The 14,004-nt window shown below is 30.7% G+C and overlaps 1 protein-coding gene across 3 annotated transcripts; it reads left to right on the forward strand.

Moving 5' to 3' along the window:
* The first annotated feature begins 5,554 nt into the window (after positions 1-5,554).
* Positions 5,555-13,695, forward strand: LOC101253853 (beta-hexosaminidase 3). 3 transcript variants are annotated; one of them, XM_069291583.1, is made up of 15 exons: positions 5,555-5,664; positions 6,835-7,173; positions 7,708-7,782; positions 8,286-8,321; positions 8,423-8,534; positions 9,046-9,116; positions 9,478-9,608; positions 9,699-9,770; positions 9,954-10,054; positions 10,335-10,394; positions 11,179-11,212; positions 11,367-11,465; positions 11,534-11,593; positions 12,187-12,437; positions 13,361-13,695. In XM_069291583.1, exons 2-15 carry the CDS (start codon positions 6,844-6,846, stop codon positions 13,525-13,527), a joined length of 1,599 nt encoding a protein of 532 aa, XP_069147684.1. In that variant the 5' UTR covers positions 5,555-5,664; positions 6,835-6,843; the 3' UTR covers positions 13,528-13,695. The 3 variants fall into 3 exon arrangements, with proteins under 3 accessions (XP_069147684.1, XP_025883897.1, XP_069147685.1); XM_026028112.2 differs by lacking the exon at positions 5,555-5,664 and adding an exon at positions 5,966-6,173; XM_069291584.1 differs by lacking the exon at positions 5,555-5,664 and adding an exon at positions 5,966-6,173 and having other exon boundaries at positions 9,705-9,770.
* Positions 13,696-14,004: the final 309 nt, after the last annotated feature.

Genomic DNA, 14,004 nt, shown 5'->3' on the forward strand with positions numbered 1-14,004 from the left:
TTAATTTTCAAATATGAATTAAAAGTCGGAAAAAAAATATAAAAATATTATATATATTATATGAAGGAGGATTTGCTTGTTACATTGCTACGTGGAACGTGTATATTCAGATTCTTTGTGATTCATTTTTTCAACATGATCTATATAAAGAAATAAATTAATTAACACAATTATTATGATGACGTTTTATTATATACTTTGTCAATAAAAATTTAATTCATCCCTCTTTGCACATTTTAGTCTTCATCAATCACGTTAAAATGAAAATTTGTATATAATAGCAAATTATTAGTTTAATTAAATATTATAAATATAATTCAATTTAATTGTATCTCATGGCAAATTATGTTATTTTTGCCTTTTTTTCTGATGGAATCTCGCTCGCTACTTTAGCGGTCTTGCTCGTCTCTCTCGCCTTTATACAAACACAAATGTATAAAATATATTTGTATTTGTATAAAATGAGAGAAAATTATATATATATATATATATGTATATATATATATATACGTACATATATTTTCATTCTCTTGTTTCCCCTCTTCCAGATTTCGCTCGCCACGCTAATTTCATACAAAAAATAATGTATAAATTGTGTTTGTCTTTGTATAAAACGAGAGAAAATTGTATATACAAATATAAATGAATAAGTTTTCGTCCTATACACTTATGATTATACAAATACGATATTCCCCTGCCTAGTTTTCTTTTATCTTTCTCTCTTTCTCGCTTTACACAAAATAAATTATACAATTGATTCTTTTACATATGTATGTCAAAACAGATTATACAATTGTTTCTTTTGTATATATGTATAACGAAACAATCATAGCTTTTATTTGTATATGTATAGTGAAATATATATATTTTTGTTTATTATGGAATGCAATTATACAAAATATTGTTATAACATACAAATATATTTTTTATGTTTGCCGTATATAAAAGCTTCTAAAAAAAGAAAAGGTATTATTGGGTGAAAGTGTCTTATCATAATATATAGAACAATAATTAAATTGAGTTCATTTTTTGGTTTATTTAAGATTTATATTTATTCTATTATCTATTAAATTATTTTAATAATTCGATAAATGTAATTTTTATAAAGTCCGTCAATATTTGCTTAGGTATACATATTAAAGGAAATATTAAAAGTAAACTATGATTTAAAAAAAAAATTATTATTCTTTAACTCTTTTATTAGGGAATAAATTACAAAAATATATTGAAAGTTTACACTTTGCGTAATTTCTCAATGTATAGAATCATCCATATATAACGAAAACAATAATTACTATATCTCACTCCAAAAAAATAATTAATTTTTATTTTTTCTAGATGAATTTAATTAGAGAAAATAAATACAAGAATAAGCTAATATCCACTAAAATGTAAAAGTGACCACATAAATTAATAGACATTTGCTAAAGTGGGCCTAAATTTGATCAAGATCATTATAGTTTTGGGCTTTAAAGTATTCAATGTTGGCCCATTCAAAAAGTAGAAGAACTTTACTTGTACTTCACTCTATATATATCCTCATGTAACTTTGAGGAAAAAGATAATATATTTTGGGAAAAGGATCTACATGGAAGCATATAATTTCAACGGTTAATTACATAAATCTCATAGTTTTAATATAAAATTATAATATATTTCTAATAAGTTTATAATTACATTAATCCCTTAAAAATTAAAAACACGGATACAATTATTGAAGCTCAAATACATTAATATGTAGTTTGGATATATTAAATACTATCCCGGTACATTAAAATCTAGCTTGGATACATAATATGTAGCTCAGATACATTAACTACTGTCTCAGATACATAATATGTAGCTCAGATACATTAGTATGCAGCTTGGATACATTATATTAAAATGAGGTATTTTGGAGATTTTTAAAAGTAATAAGTGATAACGGAAACAAGTGAAACAAAAAAAGGTGTGTATTTCTGTAATTTGTCCTAATTTCAATGTTCGGTATTTTCATATTTTGATGAACTCAATAATAAATGGGAACTTACACATATAGGCACTCAAAATAACTTAACTAGGTTCTACAGTTATAGTTTGATGATTACGATTCATAACGACATGTTGGGGAGGAGAGAGGAGAGCAAGAATAGGAGAGGGGGAGAGAGGAGAGCGAGATTGAGAGAGGGAGGAGATAAGAGAGCGAGAGGTGCAATGATTTGTATAATTCACATCTATTTGTATAATTGAGTAATACAAATTCTAGAATTATACAAATGTGATAAAACTAGAAATAACGAATTGATACAAAATAAACATATGAACTTATAAAAAGTTATACATATTATATTATATAAATTATATTATATAATATTCAAAAATTACACGTTCATACAAACTTAAAAGATATATAAAAAAGAAGATTGAATGTATACGTTGATAAAACTGAAAAGCCAAAGGAAATCATCGTCAAACACAAATGCAAACCATCGTCTACAAATACAATTCAAAGGAAGAATTGTTAGTTCTAAATTTTATAAATGTGACGAAATATATAAATGAGGCTAATTATACAAATTCGAACCAAATTCACGTAATTAACTGTTAATGTTAGTTGCGAGTGATAATTATAATAAACTATAACTATGATGACTAATTAAGTAGTATAAGATTGCTTAACCACGTAATTTTCTCTTTAACATAGGAATTTGCTTGAAATTCAAGTTAAGAAAATGAGTCGCAAAGTGATTAAACAAATTATTACTTACCCTTTTTTCAAAGGTTATGTTAATTATTAGGTAAAGAATCTTATTCCTCTTATCTTCATTTTAGAGTCTTAAGCTTCTCATCTTATTATTATCGTTATCCTAATTATTTGTTATTTCAAACATTTTTTAATTGTTATTTAACAATATGATTGTTAGAATTACTATTTCAAAGACGTAATTGAGTTATATTTTTTTTATTAATACAAATGAAGAATTTGAATTTATTGCATCTTTGGTATTTTATTTTATTACTTTACAATTTTAAATGTAAATTGTAAATTTCAATTTTACACTTTCTCCTCCATTTTAATTTACGTGACATATCATATGATTGGACATATAATCTGAAGATTTTTTTTTTAGAAAAATATAATTTAAAATGAATCTCAGATTTTATGTTGGTTATATGAATTATTTCATGACATAATAAAAATTTTAAAATTATGTTTTTGAAAATAGAAATGTGTAACTTTTTTTTTTAACACATGCTCAGCACAACTAAAGCAAATTTTTGAAGCAGTCTAATATTTTTTTACAATTTAATCATTATAAATATTTTATATAGTACGCTATGAACTTAGCATTTTCATTGGCACATGGTCATGGTTTGTATATATAAATTATGATTTTTTTTAAAAAAAATTATTTTGATTTCTTATAGATGTTTGATATTTGTTTTGAATATTTAATTATTAAAAAATCAATTTCATTTATAATATCATATTGTATTATATCATACCCGATCAATTATAAATAATTAAAATTAAGTGGACTGAGAAAAGAAAAAAATAATAAATAAAAAAGCTCATCCATCGTGAGACGGTGAATCTTATGTGGACTATAAACTAATAATTTACATAAAATAACAAGCGTAAAAAAGAAACAAAACATCTTAACAAAAAAAAAAGAGAGAAAGAAAAAACATTTTTACATTTAATTATTTTATCAATATACTATGTTACGATTGATGATAAAAGTGAGGTGAGATTGTGTGCCAAATAATTGTGATTGTTAATATCAAGTTAATTACATAAAAATAAATAATTTATTTATTAAATTGATATAAATATTAAACGGGAATGAGTTAACGTAATCAGGATTCACGAGTTAATATGAATTAATATAATTATAAGAATAACTCACGAGTAAGTAATATGCAATTTCAGAAAAAATACGTAAATTATCAATATCATATTTTATTTACACGACTCACATCATACATTGCACTTATTGATTTTGTATTTAAATAATTTTTTTTAAATTCACTTAAATATTAATAAAAAAGTCATAAACATCGTTGAAATCTTATCATATTAAAATATAAAAATAGCGTCATATTACTTTGGTCAAATATAAATTGACTACAATGAGTCATAGTTATATTCTAATCTTAAAATAATTTCTTTTTACCATTGAAAAAAAATATATTATAAAGACAAATAGTATAATTTAATTTTTGAAGTATATATTACTTTCATAGCAATCTTTTTTTAAAAAACTTATTATAACAACCTCACCTTTATAACAACATATTCTTTATATATATATATATATATATATATATATTTTATTTTTTTTTAATAATCTATATCGAAATAGAATTTCTAAAATTACAAATAACAAGTCAAAATATATTATTCATGATTGAAAAAAAATCTTTTTTATATAAAGTGTGATTAATCTTAATATTTGACTTTTAAATTTCTAAATACAAAGTAACATTTAGTAAATTTTCTCTATTTTTTATAACATTAAAGAATAATTTTTTTTTTTGTTTATAATAACTATTTTTCCCTTTTTTTTTAATTCCTCCAAATAAAGTAGTGATACTGTTGTATTAAAAATATAAACAGCACATGAACTTTATTTCCTTTCTATTTTATCTTTTATGACAATATATACGTTATCCAACTTTAAATGGAATAATTCTATTTTTGGTTTTTGACAAATTCAATTAGGAGTTTTTGTAATATTTGGTCAAACATATATAATTTTAATTAATTGAAACATACACTTTTGACTCCTTGACATATAATATAAATTTATTATGATTATTCAACGTCTATCATAAATAATATTTTCATTCAATAGAACTTGAAATAAAGTATAAATATATTTTTTTATATATATTTTTAATAAGATCATACTAAGAGTATGATGTTATTAATTTGTTTAGCTTTTTAATTATTTATATGTTATATTAAATTGGAGTGTTACTTCATAATTAGTGTTAAGTATAACTCTATAACATAATTGAAATATAATATATTTCTTATCTATACAATGGGTTCAAAACACATAATTTATTAAAAATTAAGAAACTAAAAGTACAATTATTCTAATTTTAAAATATTAAGTCCTATTACAAATATATTAAATAAGATCGCATATAATAAAATTTAGAGACAAGTATTGAAAATATCCTCTGTGAATTATTGGTTTCATTTTTTAAATTAGTGACGATTTCAAAAAGACATATGTACTTGATTAACTAAATTTAAACAAATCTTCAATCAATATAATTTATTATAGGTTCATGAATTGAAAATAAAAGTTATCTTTAAAAAGTTCATAACGTAGAGCCTCTCTCAAAATTCTATAACGTATATTTAAAACAAAAAAAAAAGAATGTTACAACTCACATTCATTATTTTGTTATTCCAAAACTTTTAACGGATGAATTCTGTTTCAAAATTAATTTAAATACTAACTCTTACATTTAACACTTCTTTAGATTTCTTTTAAGAGTCATGCTTCTATAAGAGTTTAATACCGATTACCTTAGTTTAGTGGACTCTTCACTTTTGATGCCACAATCGTCTCGAATTTTTTAAAAATACATTACTTTTGGCGAATCTGACACACATCCGTTGATACTTTTGAAGAGTCCAAACAAAATAATCGCTTACTATATCAGGTAATAAATCAAGAGTGCATCTACATTTAATTAGTATTAATTAAAAAAAATGAATAATTTACACTTAATTCAAAAAATTTAATACTTTTATACTTTTTTTTGGATTCACAACGAAAGCTTTAGTGTACCGAGCTAGCTAAGAAATAGACAGAGGAAAAGGCTTGTGCAGAAGAGAGAATCATAAGGGACCAATGTCTTTTTCTTACAAGACAACAAGACAATGGTTACAAGTTCATGTTTAATAATAATAATAATAATAAATAAGTACTAACTTTTTTTGAAATATATTCAACATTACCCCATGAATATGAATATAACTAATAATTGCATTCTATCTGTTTCCCACTTGCTTTATTTAGTTGTTCAACTAATAAATGTCTCTTATTTGCCTGATCCCCTTTTGATTATTTAACATTTTTAGACTTGGGGTTTCAAGATTTTTGATTTTGAAGCTCTCTGAAGAATCACATTTTCAACTTTGTTGACTAAAAAGTTTGGTTTTAGTATCTGTAAGTATGTTAAATAAGTATAAAGATTGTTTTTTTTAAGGCAAAAAGTGTTAAAGATTGTTCTTTTCTTTGATTTGAAAGAATGGGTTCTGAAGTTCACTTTGATTGTTAGTTGTATGTATGAAGAAAGTGTAAAGATTGTTCTTTTCTTTGATTTGAAAGAATGGGGTTCTTCTTTTTTGCTTCAATTAGTAATAAATGCTGCATTTTTTTATTTTTATGATTGTGTTTATCAAGATTGGTACTTTTTGCCCATTTGGGGTGGGACAGAAGCTGATAATTGCATTTGCCTGATAGATGTTTATTTCTTTTTTCATATGTGTGGTAAGAATGGTGTTTGGGGTGTTTTAGTGTATTGATTTTTTCCTCTTCTTCTTCTTGCATTTTATCAGTTTATTATTCCACTGCTTTACTAAAAGTAGTAGAATTTTGGTTTTTCTTGTAAGCTAATTGGCCTAAGTTTTGAATGGCCGTGGAATTTTAGTAGCTTAGTTGGTTTGCTAGCTGAACTTTTACTTTGTTAATGATGGTTCTATTCCCCACCTATATATTTTTTAATCTTCAAATGGCTTCCCTTTCTTATAGCTAATGTCACCATTTTCTTATGTTTGTTGTATAGTTGAATTTCTGATTGTGTTTGTTCGACTTGTATTGTTGCTAGATTATAGTGATGGGGATGTTAGGATTGCGAAGCGTATTATTTGCTGTTGTGCTTCACATTGTAGTACTATCAGCTGCTGCTGACATTAAGAATTTGAAGATATGGCCAATGCCATTATCGGTTAGCTATGGACATAGGAATCTTCAACTTAGTAATGAGTTTGTGCTCAAGACTGAAGGCAGCAAGTACCCTGATGCCTCTGGAATTCTTAAGGAAGGTTTTTCAAGGTTACTTGATGTCATAAAGGTAGCTCATGTCGTTGACGCCAACTTCTCATATGACGGTTCTTCTCCGGTGCTAAAGGGAATCCAAGTGGTCGTCCTTTCTCCAAGCGATGAGGTATTGATCTCGTAGCTATTCGTTCTTTGCTTTGAGCTTGGTCATTTAATTTGTCGTTGTTTGATTGTTTAGCTGGTAAATGGTACTGCATCTGAATGAACTATAGCTTTGTCTGAAGAAAAAAAGTAGTATTTGGAAGAGCTTTTTCACTCTGTCCATGATAGACAAGCTTCTAATCATGTTTTGTTCATTTCATTAGAGATCCTCAGTGCAAGATTCTCCCTTTGTCACAGTTTATGTGTTGATACGCAAAAAAAATAAAATCTACACCACATAATATTTTGCATTCAAATGGTTTGAATTCAACCCGAACTCTTGAAAGTTGTGGGTCACATGTATCTCCTTTATTCACTGGAGTGAACCGCCGAAGTGTTTGGCAGCTCACACGTTAGGAATTTGAATTCTAACCAATTATCAGTCAAATTATGTTTAAATATTTCGGGTGCTTTTATTCTGTTCAATTCTTTGCTGGTAGATTTTTTCTCCTTGAATTGTGTTTTCTAAACCAACTGAATAAAACCTTGAGCAATGCAGCTGCAGTACGGTGTTGATGAATCCTACAACTTAACCATACCAGAAAAAGGAAGCCCAGCCTTTGCATATTTGACGGTAGGTGTTATCAGTTTTTTCTGTGTTGATAATATGGCACATATCTTTAAAGGATATATTTGTCCAATCAAATGCATTTCCCTGTAGCTTTTCGGCAGTATCATATACTCTATGATACATCTTGAAGTGATTTTCGCCAAAATCAGTAGGCTAAGTCACGGTTAATAATTCTTTTGTCATAGCTGAAACATTTTTAAAGGTAGAGTTTGTTAGCTTTGTTATCTAGTACTACAGTGCATGATAATGTCATGCATCCCGGTCTTCTATGCTTTTGTGGTTACTCATTGATTTAGAAACTCCATAACTTGTTTGGTATTTGGCGAATAATGCTCCCCCCGTTTTTGTTTGTCTAGTTTTGACTTGGCACAAATTTAGTAAAGAAACTTTGAATCTTGTGATCTTAAACTAAAGATATGTAGAATGTACCATGGTTGGATAATGAGAGATTGTTTTACACTTGTTCTCACCGTATGACCTTATCCGATAGTCACGATTTGATGCAGGCTAAAACAGTTTATGGGGCTTTGCATGGTTTTCAGGTTTGATGCTTCTGCTCGAGCTAAAAACCTGTTAGTACTTAGTCAAGTATCTTTTTGCTTTAGTTAGATGCTTTAATGTTGTGTTTTTGGCATCAAGACAGACATTTAGTCAAGCATGCCATTTTAACCTTACAACCAGAGCAATTGAAGTTCATCAAGTTCCATGGACCATTGTTGATCGGCCAAGATTTTCTTATCGAGGGCTTTTGATTGGTGAGGAGCTTTTCTAATAATTATAGGAGGGTTGCATTTACTTATTTAATCTTGCTTTTCTAGTTTAACACAACGAATACTATCCAAACAAGAAATATTATGAAAATAAGAAACCATGTCAGCAAGGTGTGTTTGTTTTCACTTGGAAACTCTCCTACATATGAAAAATTCTCATTTGAATTCAGTGCGCAACTGCATTTTGGTGGTAAGGTCTGCTTAACACTGGCTATTTGTACTGCTAGTTTATTGATATCTGAATTGGTACATTGGACTTTAAGTATTCAAGAAAGTGAAGCATTATAAGACTAGCCAAAAAGTTGGAAACCAAAATTGTTCCTTGAAATGAGCTTGTAGCATTATCAGTTACGTTACTCTTGCCCTGGTATTAGTTCCAGATTATATCTATTAAGAGAGTTCAGTGTGAATGACCTTATCTCGTGTCTTTACCATGTCATATTCTGTCAAGATCTCTTGCTAACTTAAAATGCTAATATCCCTAATTCTCTTACAGACACTTCCCGTCACTATCTGCCGTTGCCTGTGATATTGAAGGTCATTGATTCGATGGCTTATGCAAAACTGGTATGTAACTCTCTGGCTACCGCTTTCTAGACCTCTTAATAATGTTTTACTTCATGTCTACAGTCTACCTAAATCTTCTTCTACAAAACTTCTATGTTTTTATGTGGAGTTCTTTGCATCCTCACCTTGGAAACTTGCAAGTGCTGTGCAATATTAATAGAGCCCACATTTTAGTAACTTTTGGGGAGGGACTGGAGGATAGGATGTAGCAGACCTTACACCTACTAAATATCACCCTTCCTCTCGCACATAAAGTGCAACAGGACTCAACTATTTATTCAAGTTCTTATTGAATTAAATGCCTACGTCTTACTTCTTATTGATTGTCAAGACTCTGATCCTCACAATATTCTTTATTCAGAATGTGCTTCACTGGCACATTGTAGATACACAATCATTCCCACTTGAGATACCATCCTTTCCGAAACTGTGGAATGGTGCTTACTCAAGTTCAGAGAGGTATACTGTAGCTGATGCTTCAGAGATTGTGAGGCAAGTTATTTCTTTCACGCTTTTCATTATTCTTTCCTTGGCTTTTGATGTGCAAATGATGTTTTGCTGATCCATGTAAACATTTAAAAGTTGCAGATATGCAGGAAGGCGTGGAATCAATGTATTAGCTGAATTAGACGTTCCAGGACATGCTAAATCTTGGTATGGAGTGACATTCTATTTGGATATTAGTTCGTTGAATGAAATGTCAAAAAGATTTTTTTTTCCATTCCTATTTAACCAATAGACCCTTGTGGGCCATCCCTTCCCCGGAACTCCATGCATAGCGGGAGCTTAGTACACACCACTTCCCATTTAACCAATCTAACAATTGTTCGATTTCAGGGGTATTGGTTATCCTTCTTTATGGCCGTCCAAAAACTGTCAAGAACCACTTGACGTGAGCAGTGATTTCACTTTCAAATTAATAGACGGGATTCTCTCAGGTAAAGCTCAGTTGTATGTCACTTTACGACCCTTGTGAGCAGTGGCGGAGCCACATGCAGTGAAGGGGTGTCGACCGACACACCTTCGTCGGAAAATTACGTTGTGTAGCTAGAATTAAAATACTTTTTATGTATATTTATATTACACATTGACACTCCTTGGCTTCTTCACGATTTTATTTCTTTAAATTTTGACACCCCTTAGACCAAATTCTAGCTCCGCCACTGCTTGTGTGTCAAAACTATAATCCATTCATGGTTTAACTTTTCTGTGTTTCAGATTTTAGCAAGATATTTAAGTACAAATTTGTTCATCTAGGAGGTGATGAAGTGGATACAAGTAAGTACTGACTATCATTTTTGTTTGAAGAAATATTATCCTCTGATGTATAAGTTCATTTAGTGTGAACATAAAAGCATGCTGTTGCATTTGATAGTGAAAGTGCGAAGGATATTGATCTATTTAGGAGCTCAGTTGATTCTTTTAGAACACAAATTATCTTTGTTTGTGAATTTTGGAGCATAAGAAAAATATTTATACGGGCCATGCAAGATGCAAAATGCAAAATGCACTGGATGTAATGATCTTTCTCCCGAGTATTTTGTTGACTAATATACTCTACCAGGCTCCAAAGCATTTCTCTGCACAGCACTCCGAATTCAGCTTCTTTATTCATCGCGTTGCTTATATGTGTGAGCTAATTGAAGGTGGTCTTCTACAATGTAGAGTATTAGTATGACAGAATGTAGCAATGATTGATCAACGACCACATAACTTTAAATCCTTTAGTGCATAAATCACCCAAGTCCTTGAGCTTTTAATTCCGGAAGGATATAGTGAGGAAATCAAATCTTAATAGTCCAAAATTTTGTAGCTGCATGAATTTGACATGTGAAACGCATAAGAAATCATTATAAAGGGTACCTATCTACTAAAGTAATAATACATCTTCATGTGCCTTTGTCAATATACTAGACACATATATTCTTGTATTAGGCATTCACTTTAGTTTCTATCTATCTTACTCAGGTACCGATATTATCTGCTTGTACTGTTTCTGACTTTAACTTTCAGCAACTTGAAGGTAATGTTTATGAAACCTGCAATTGTTTGTTTCCTGCAGGTTGCTGGACGTTAACTCCTCGAATAAGCAAGTGGTAAAAAATTTGCCTTCTCTATGATTTAAATTTCTTCAATGCTTTTGCTAATGAACTTTGCATTCCATTCGGATAATGTAGAATTCTCTTCTCTCAATACCCCTTTGACAAGTTTTTCTGACCATTAAAGTAATAAACATGTTCTATTTGACAGGTTGAAGCAACACCGGTTCAATGGAACCGGTGCTTATGAGTACTTTGTCTTGCGAGCACAGAAGATAGCTTTATCCCATGGATACGAAATTATCAACTGGTAAGGACTTTCATTATGAAATTTTCTAACAGTAACTGGTTTTTAACTTATCATATTCAAATTTGCAGGGAAGAGACATTCAATAATTTTGGAAATAAGTTGAGCCCAAAAACAATAGTACACAACTGGTACGTCCTCTTGTCATGTGGTATAAGCTGGAAGGTCCATACTAGTTCATATATCTGTTGTCTTTTTTCATTTCCTTTATGCTTATCCATGATGAGTATGAAGACTAACCCAGGATTAGCATAGAAGGTTAGCAGGTAGCAGTTTGTCATCATGATAACCGTCCATACTAGTAGTTGTAGTATTGCTCTTGTAGTTTCTTGTCCTTCATTTTCTGTTACTATCTATTGTTCCTTATACTTCGATTATCATATTAATTTTGTTGTATTTATGAGTCTGTTTCTATCTGCTATTTCTTATACTTTTGTTAAAAAAGAAATCGGGACTGCTTTGGACTATTTGTCGTTGAGCTGAGGGTCTTTGGAAAACAACCTCTCTACCTCTGAGGTAGGGGTAAGGTCAGCGTACGCTCTACCCTCCCTGAACCCCACTTTGTGTGACTACACTGGGTACGTCATAGTTTTGTGAAATAAATGATAACATACCTAATGTAATCCCACGGATACAAAAAGTGAGCAAGGTGTCACCCAGTCGGTTGCAAAACCTCTCCTAAAACCAGTTGATGGACTAACCTTGTGCTTATTATATATGGCAGGCTCGGGGGCGGTGTTGCTCAGCAAGTAACTGCTGCTGGATTGCGGTGCATTGTTAGCAACCAGGACAAGTGGTATTTGGACCATATTGATACCACATGGCAGAATTTCTATTCAAATGAGCCACTAACTAATATTACAAAGCCTGAACAACAACGGCTGGTTATGGGGGGTGAAGTTTGTATGTGGGGTGAGCATATTGATGGATCAAACATCGAAACAACCATATGGCCTCGTGCAGCAGCAGCTGCAGGTAGTCTTTTTTCTCTCTTATTGAATCTGTCTTCCTGGAATGTATTTGTCTTTGATGTGAAAAGATCCCGCATGCAAGGTGTATACATAAGGTAGAGAATGTAAATTAGATTAAAAGTACTAACCTCTACAATTAGCGACCAATCATCTCTATACTTGTTTGAATCTCATCGGTGCTCCAAAATATTTACAATAACATCAAAAAGTTCCTTTGTTCTGACCAGAAGCATTTTTCGTCTTTTGAACACCCTTGGATTTCTTTTCTTTCTTTCCATATGGTCCACATAAGATTCGGAAGAGTCACTTATGTGTATTCGGTCCTTTCCTCCTAATGTAATACATCATTCATGGCCACATATGAAACAATGACATAGCAAAGCTAGATTTGTTGGAAGTAGTGGTCAATTTTTTCTAGCATGTCAAGTGAAGGATTCACAACTCGTCAAATGTTTGGTTGAAAAGATAGCTTGGACGGGAAGTGGTGAAGACATCATATCTCCCATGTAATCTACCTTTGTCCGTTACTACCTTTAGATCTTCTTAGAAGGCTCATGATGTCCTAACTTACTGTCGGATGCAAAAACACTAGGTAATTTCTTTCCATTTGTCCTAGCTTTTGGCGGACATAATTATCATGTACTTGTGCTGGAGGGTGGTAGCAAGGTGCCTCGTAGAAGTAGTCTAGGTGTGCACAAGCATGGTCGAGACAATATACCGACTTACTAGCTTTGACATAATATAGTTCACATGGCACATACGCCAGGTTATTAGATGAACTAAAGCTTTTTTCTCTATCGTTGCTTCTTGTTTCTTTCATGTTTACTTGGAGTTATGACGTGCTGCCATATATGATTCCGGAAGAGGATATATAGCCTCCTAACATATAACATTTCTTGTTTGTCATTGCCGGTTAACTCACAAAAGAGAGGCTATGGACCGCTTATGACAACATTGCCAAGAATCCAGAACAAGCTGCTCGTAGGTTGGCGTATTTCAGATGCCTATTGAATCAAAGAGGAGTGGCTTCTGGTCCATTAAGCGGAGGCGGTCGAGCTGCCCCAGATGAACCAGGTTCTTGCTATGAGCAATAGTTACCTCAACTGTTCTATTTGCTCTCATTCTTTCATCAATCCTTCTTAAGAATAAATTAAAATCATATATATGCATTAGAAGTTGTCGATATCCATTGTAAGGCAACGCTCTCTGTTGTAATTCTTTCGAAGGAATATTAAAGTTATATCAGCCTTATTATAAGTTCACTGGCAGTCCCTTATTATATGTTCTCTTCTTCAAGGAAAAACTCTTGAAGTTTTACGAAACTGTACATTTCAGTTTGAAAGAAATATACTAAAAGTAAACTCGGTGTCAATCTGATTTTCAGGTTACAAGATTCATTTTAGAAATGCTAGAGTCATGAATACTTCAAAAAGCCTTGTCTATCTTGTCGTTATCATAAGGTGCTGCGTTTCATTGGTGAAACTCCACTCATCAACTACTAACATCTAGGTACAGAACAGATCTCGAAAGTGAGGTCTTTCTTTAGGGTAATGACAGTGTATGATAGGAAG

This window comes from Solanum lycopersicum, chromosome 11 (assembly GCF_036512215.1).
Source record: "Solanum lycopersicum chromosome 11, SLM_r2.1".
Taxonomy (NCBI): domain Eukaryota; kingdom Viridiplantae; phylum Streptophyta; class Magnoliopsida; order Solanales; family Solanaceae; genus Solanum; species Solanum lycopersicum.

What these genes read in the sequence shown, in the direction of transcription:
- LOC101253853 (XM_069291583.1), top strand. Translation starts at nt 6,844, where the DNA reads ATGGGGATGTTAGGATTGCGAAGCGTATTATTTGCTGTTGTGCTTCAC. An exon ending in TCCTTTCTCCAAGCGATGAG is followed by an intron (nt 7,174 to 7,707) that starts GTATTGATCTCG and finishes TGAGCAATGCAG; the next exon opens with CTGCAGTACGGTGTTGATGA. An exon ending in CCAGGACATGCTAAATCTTG is followed by an intron (nt 9,771 to 9,953) that starts GTATGGAGTGAC and finishes GTTCGATTTCAG; the next exon opens with GGGTATTGGTTATCCTTCTT.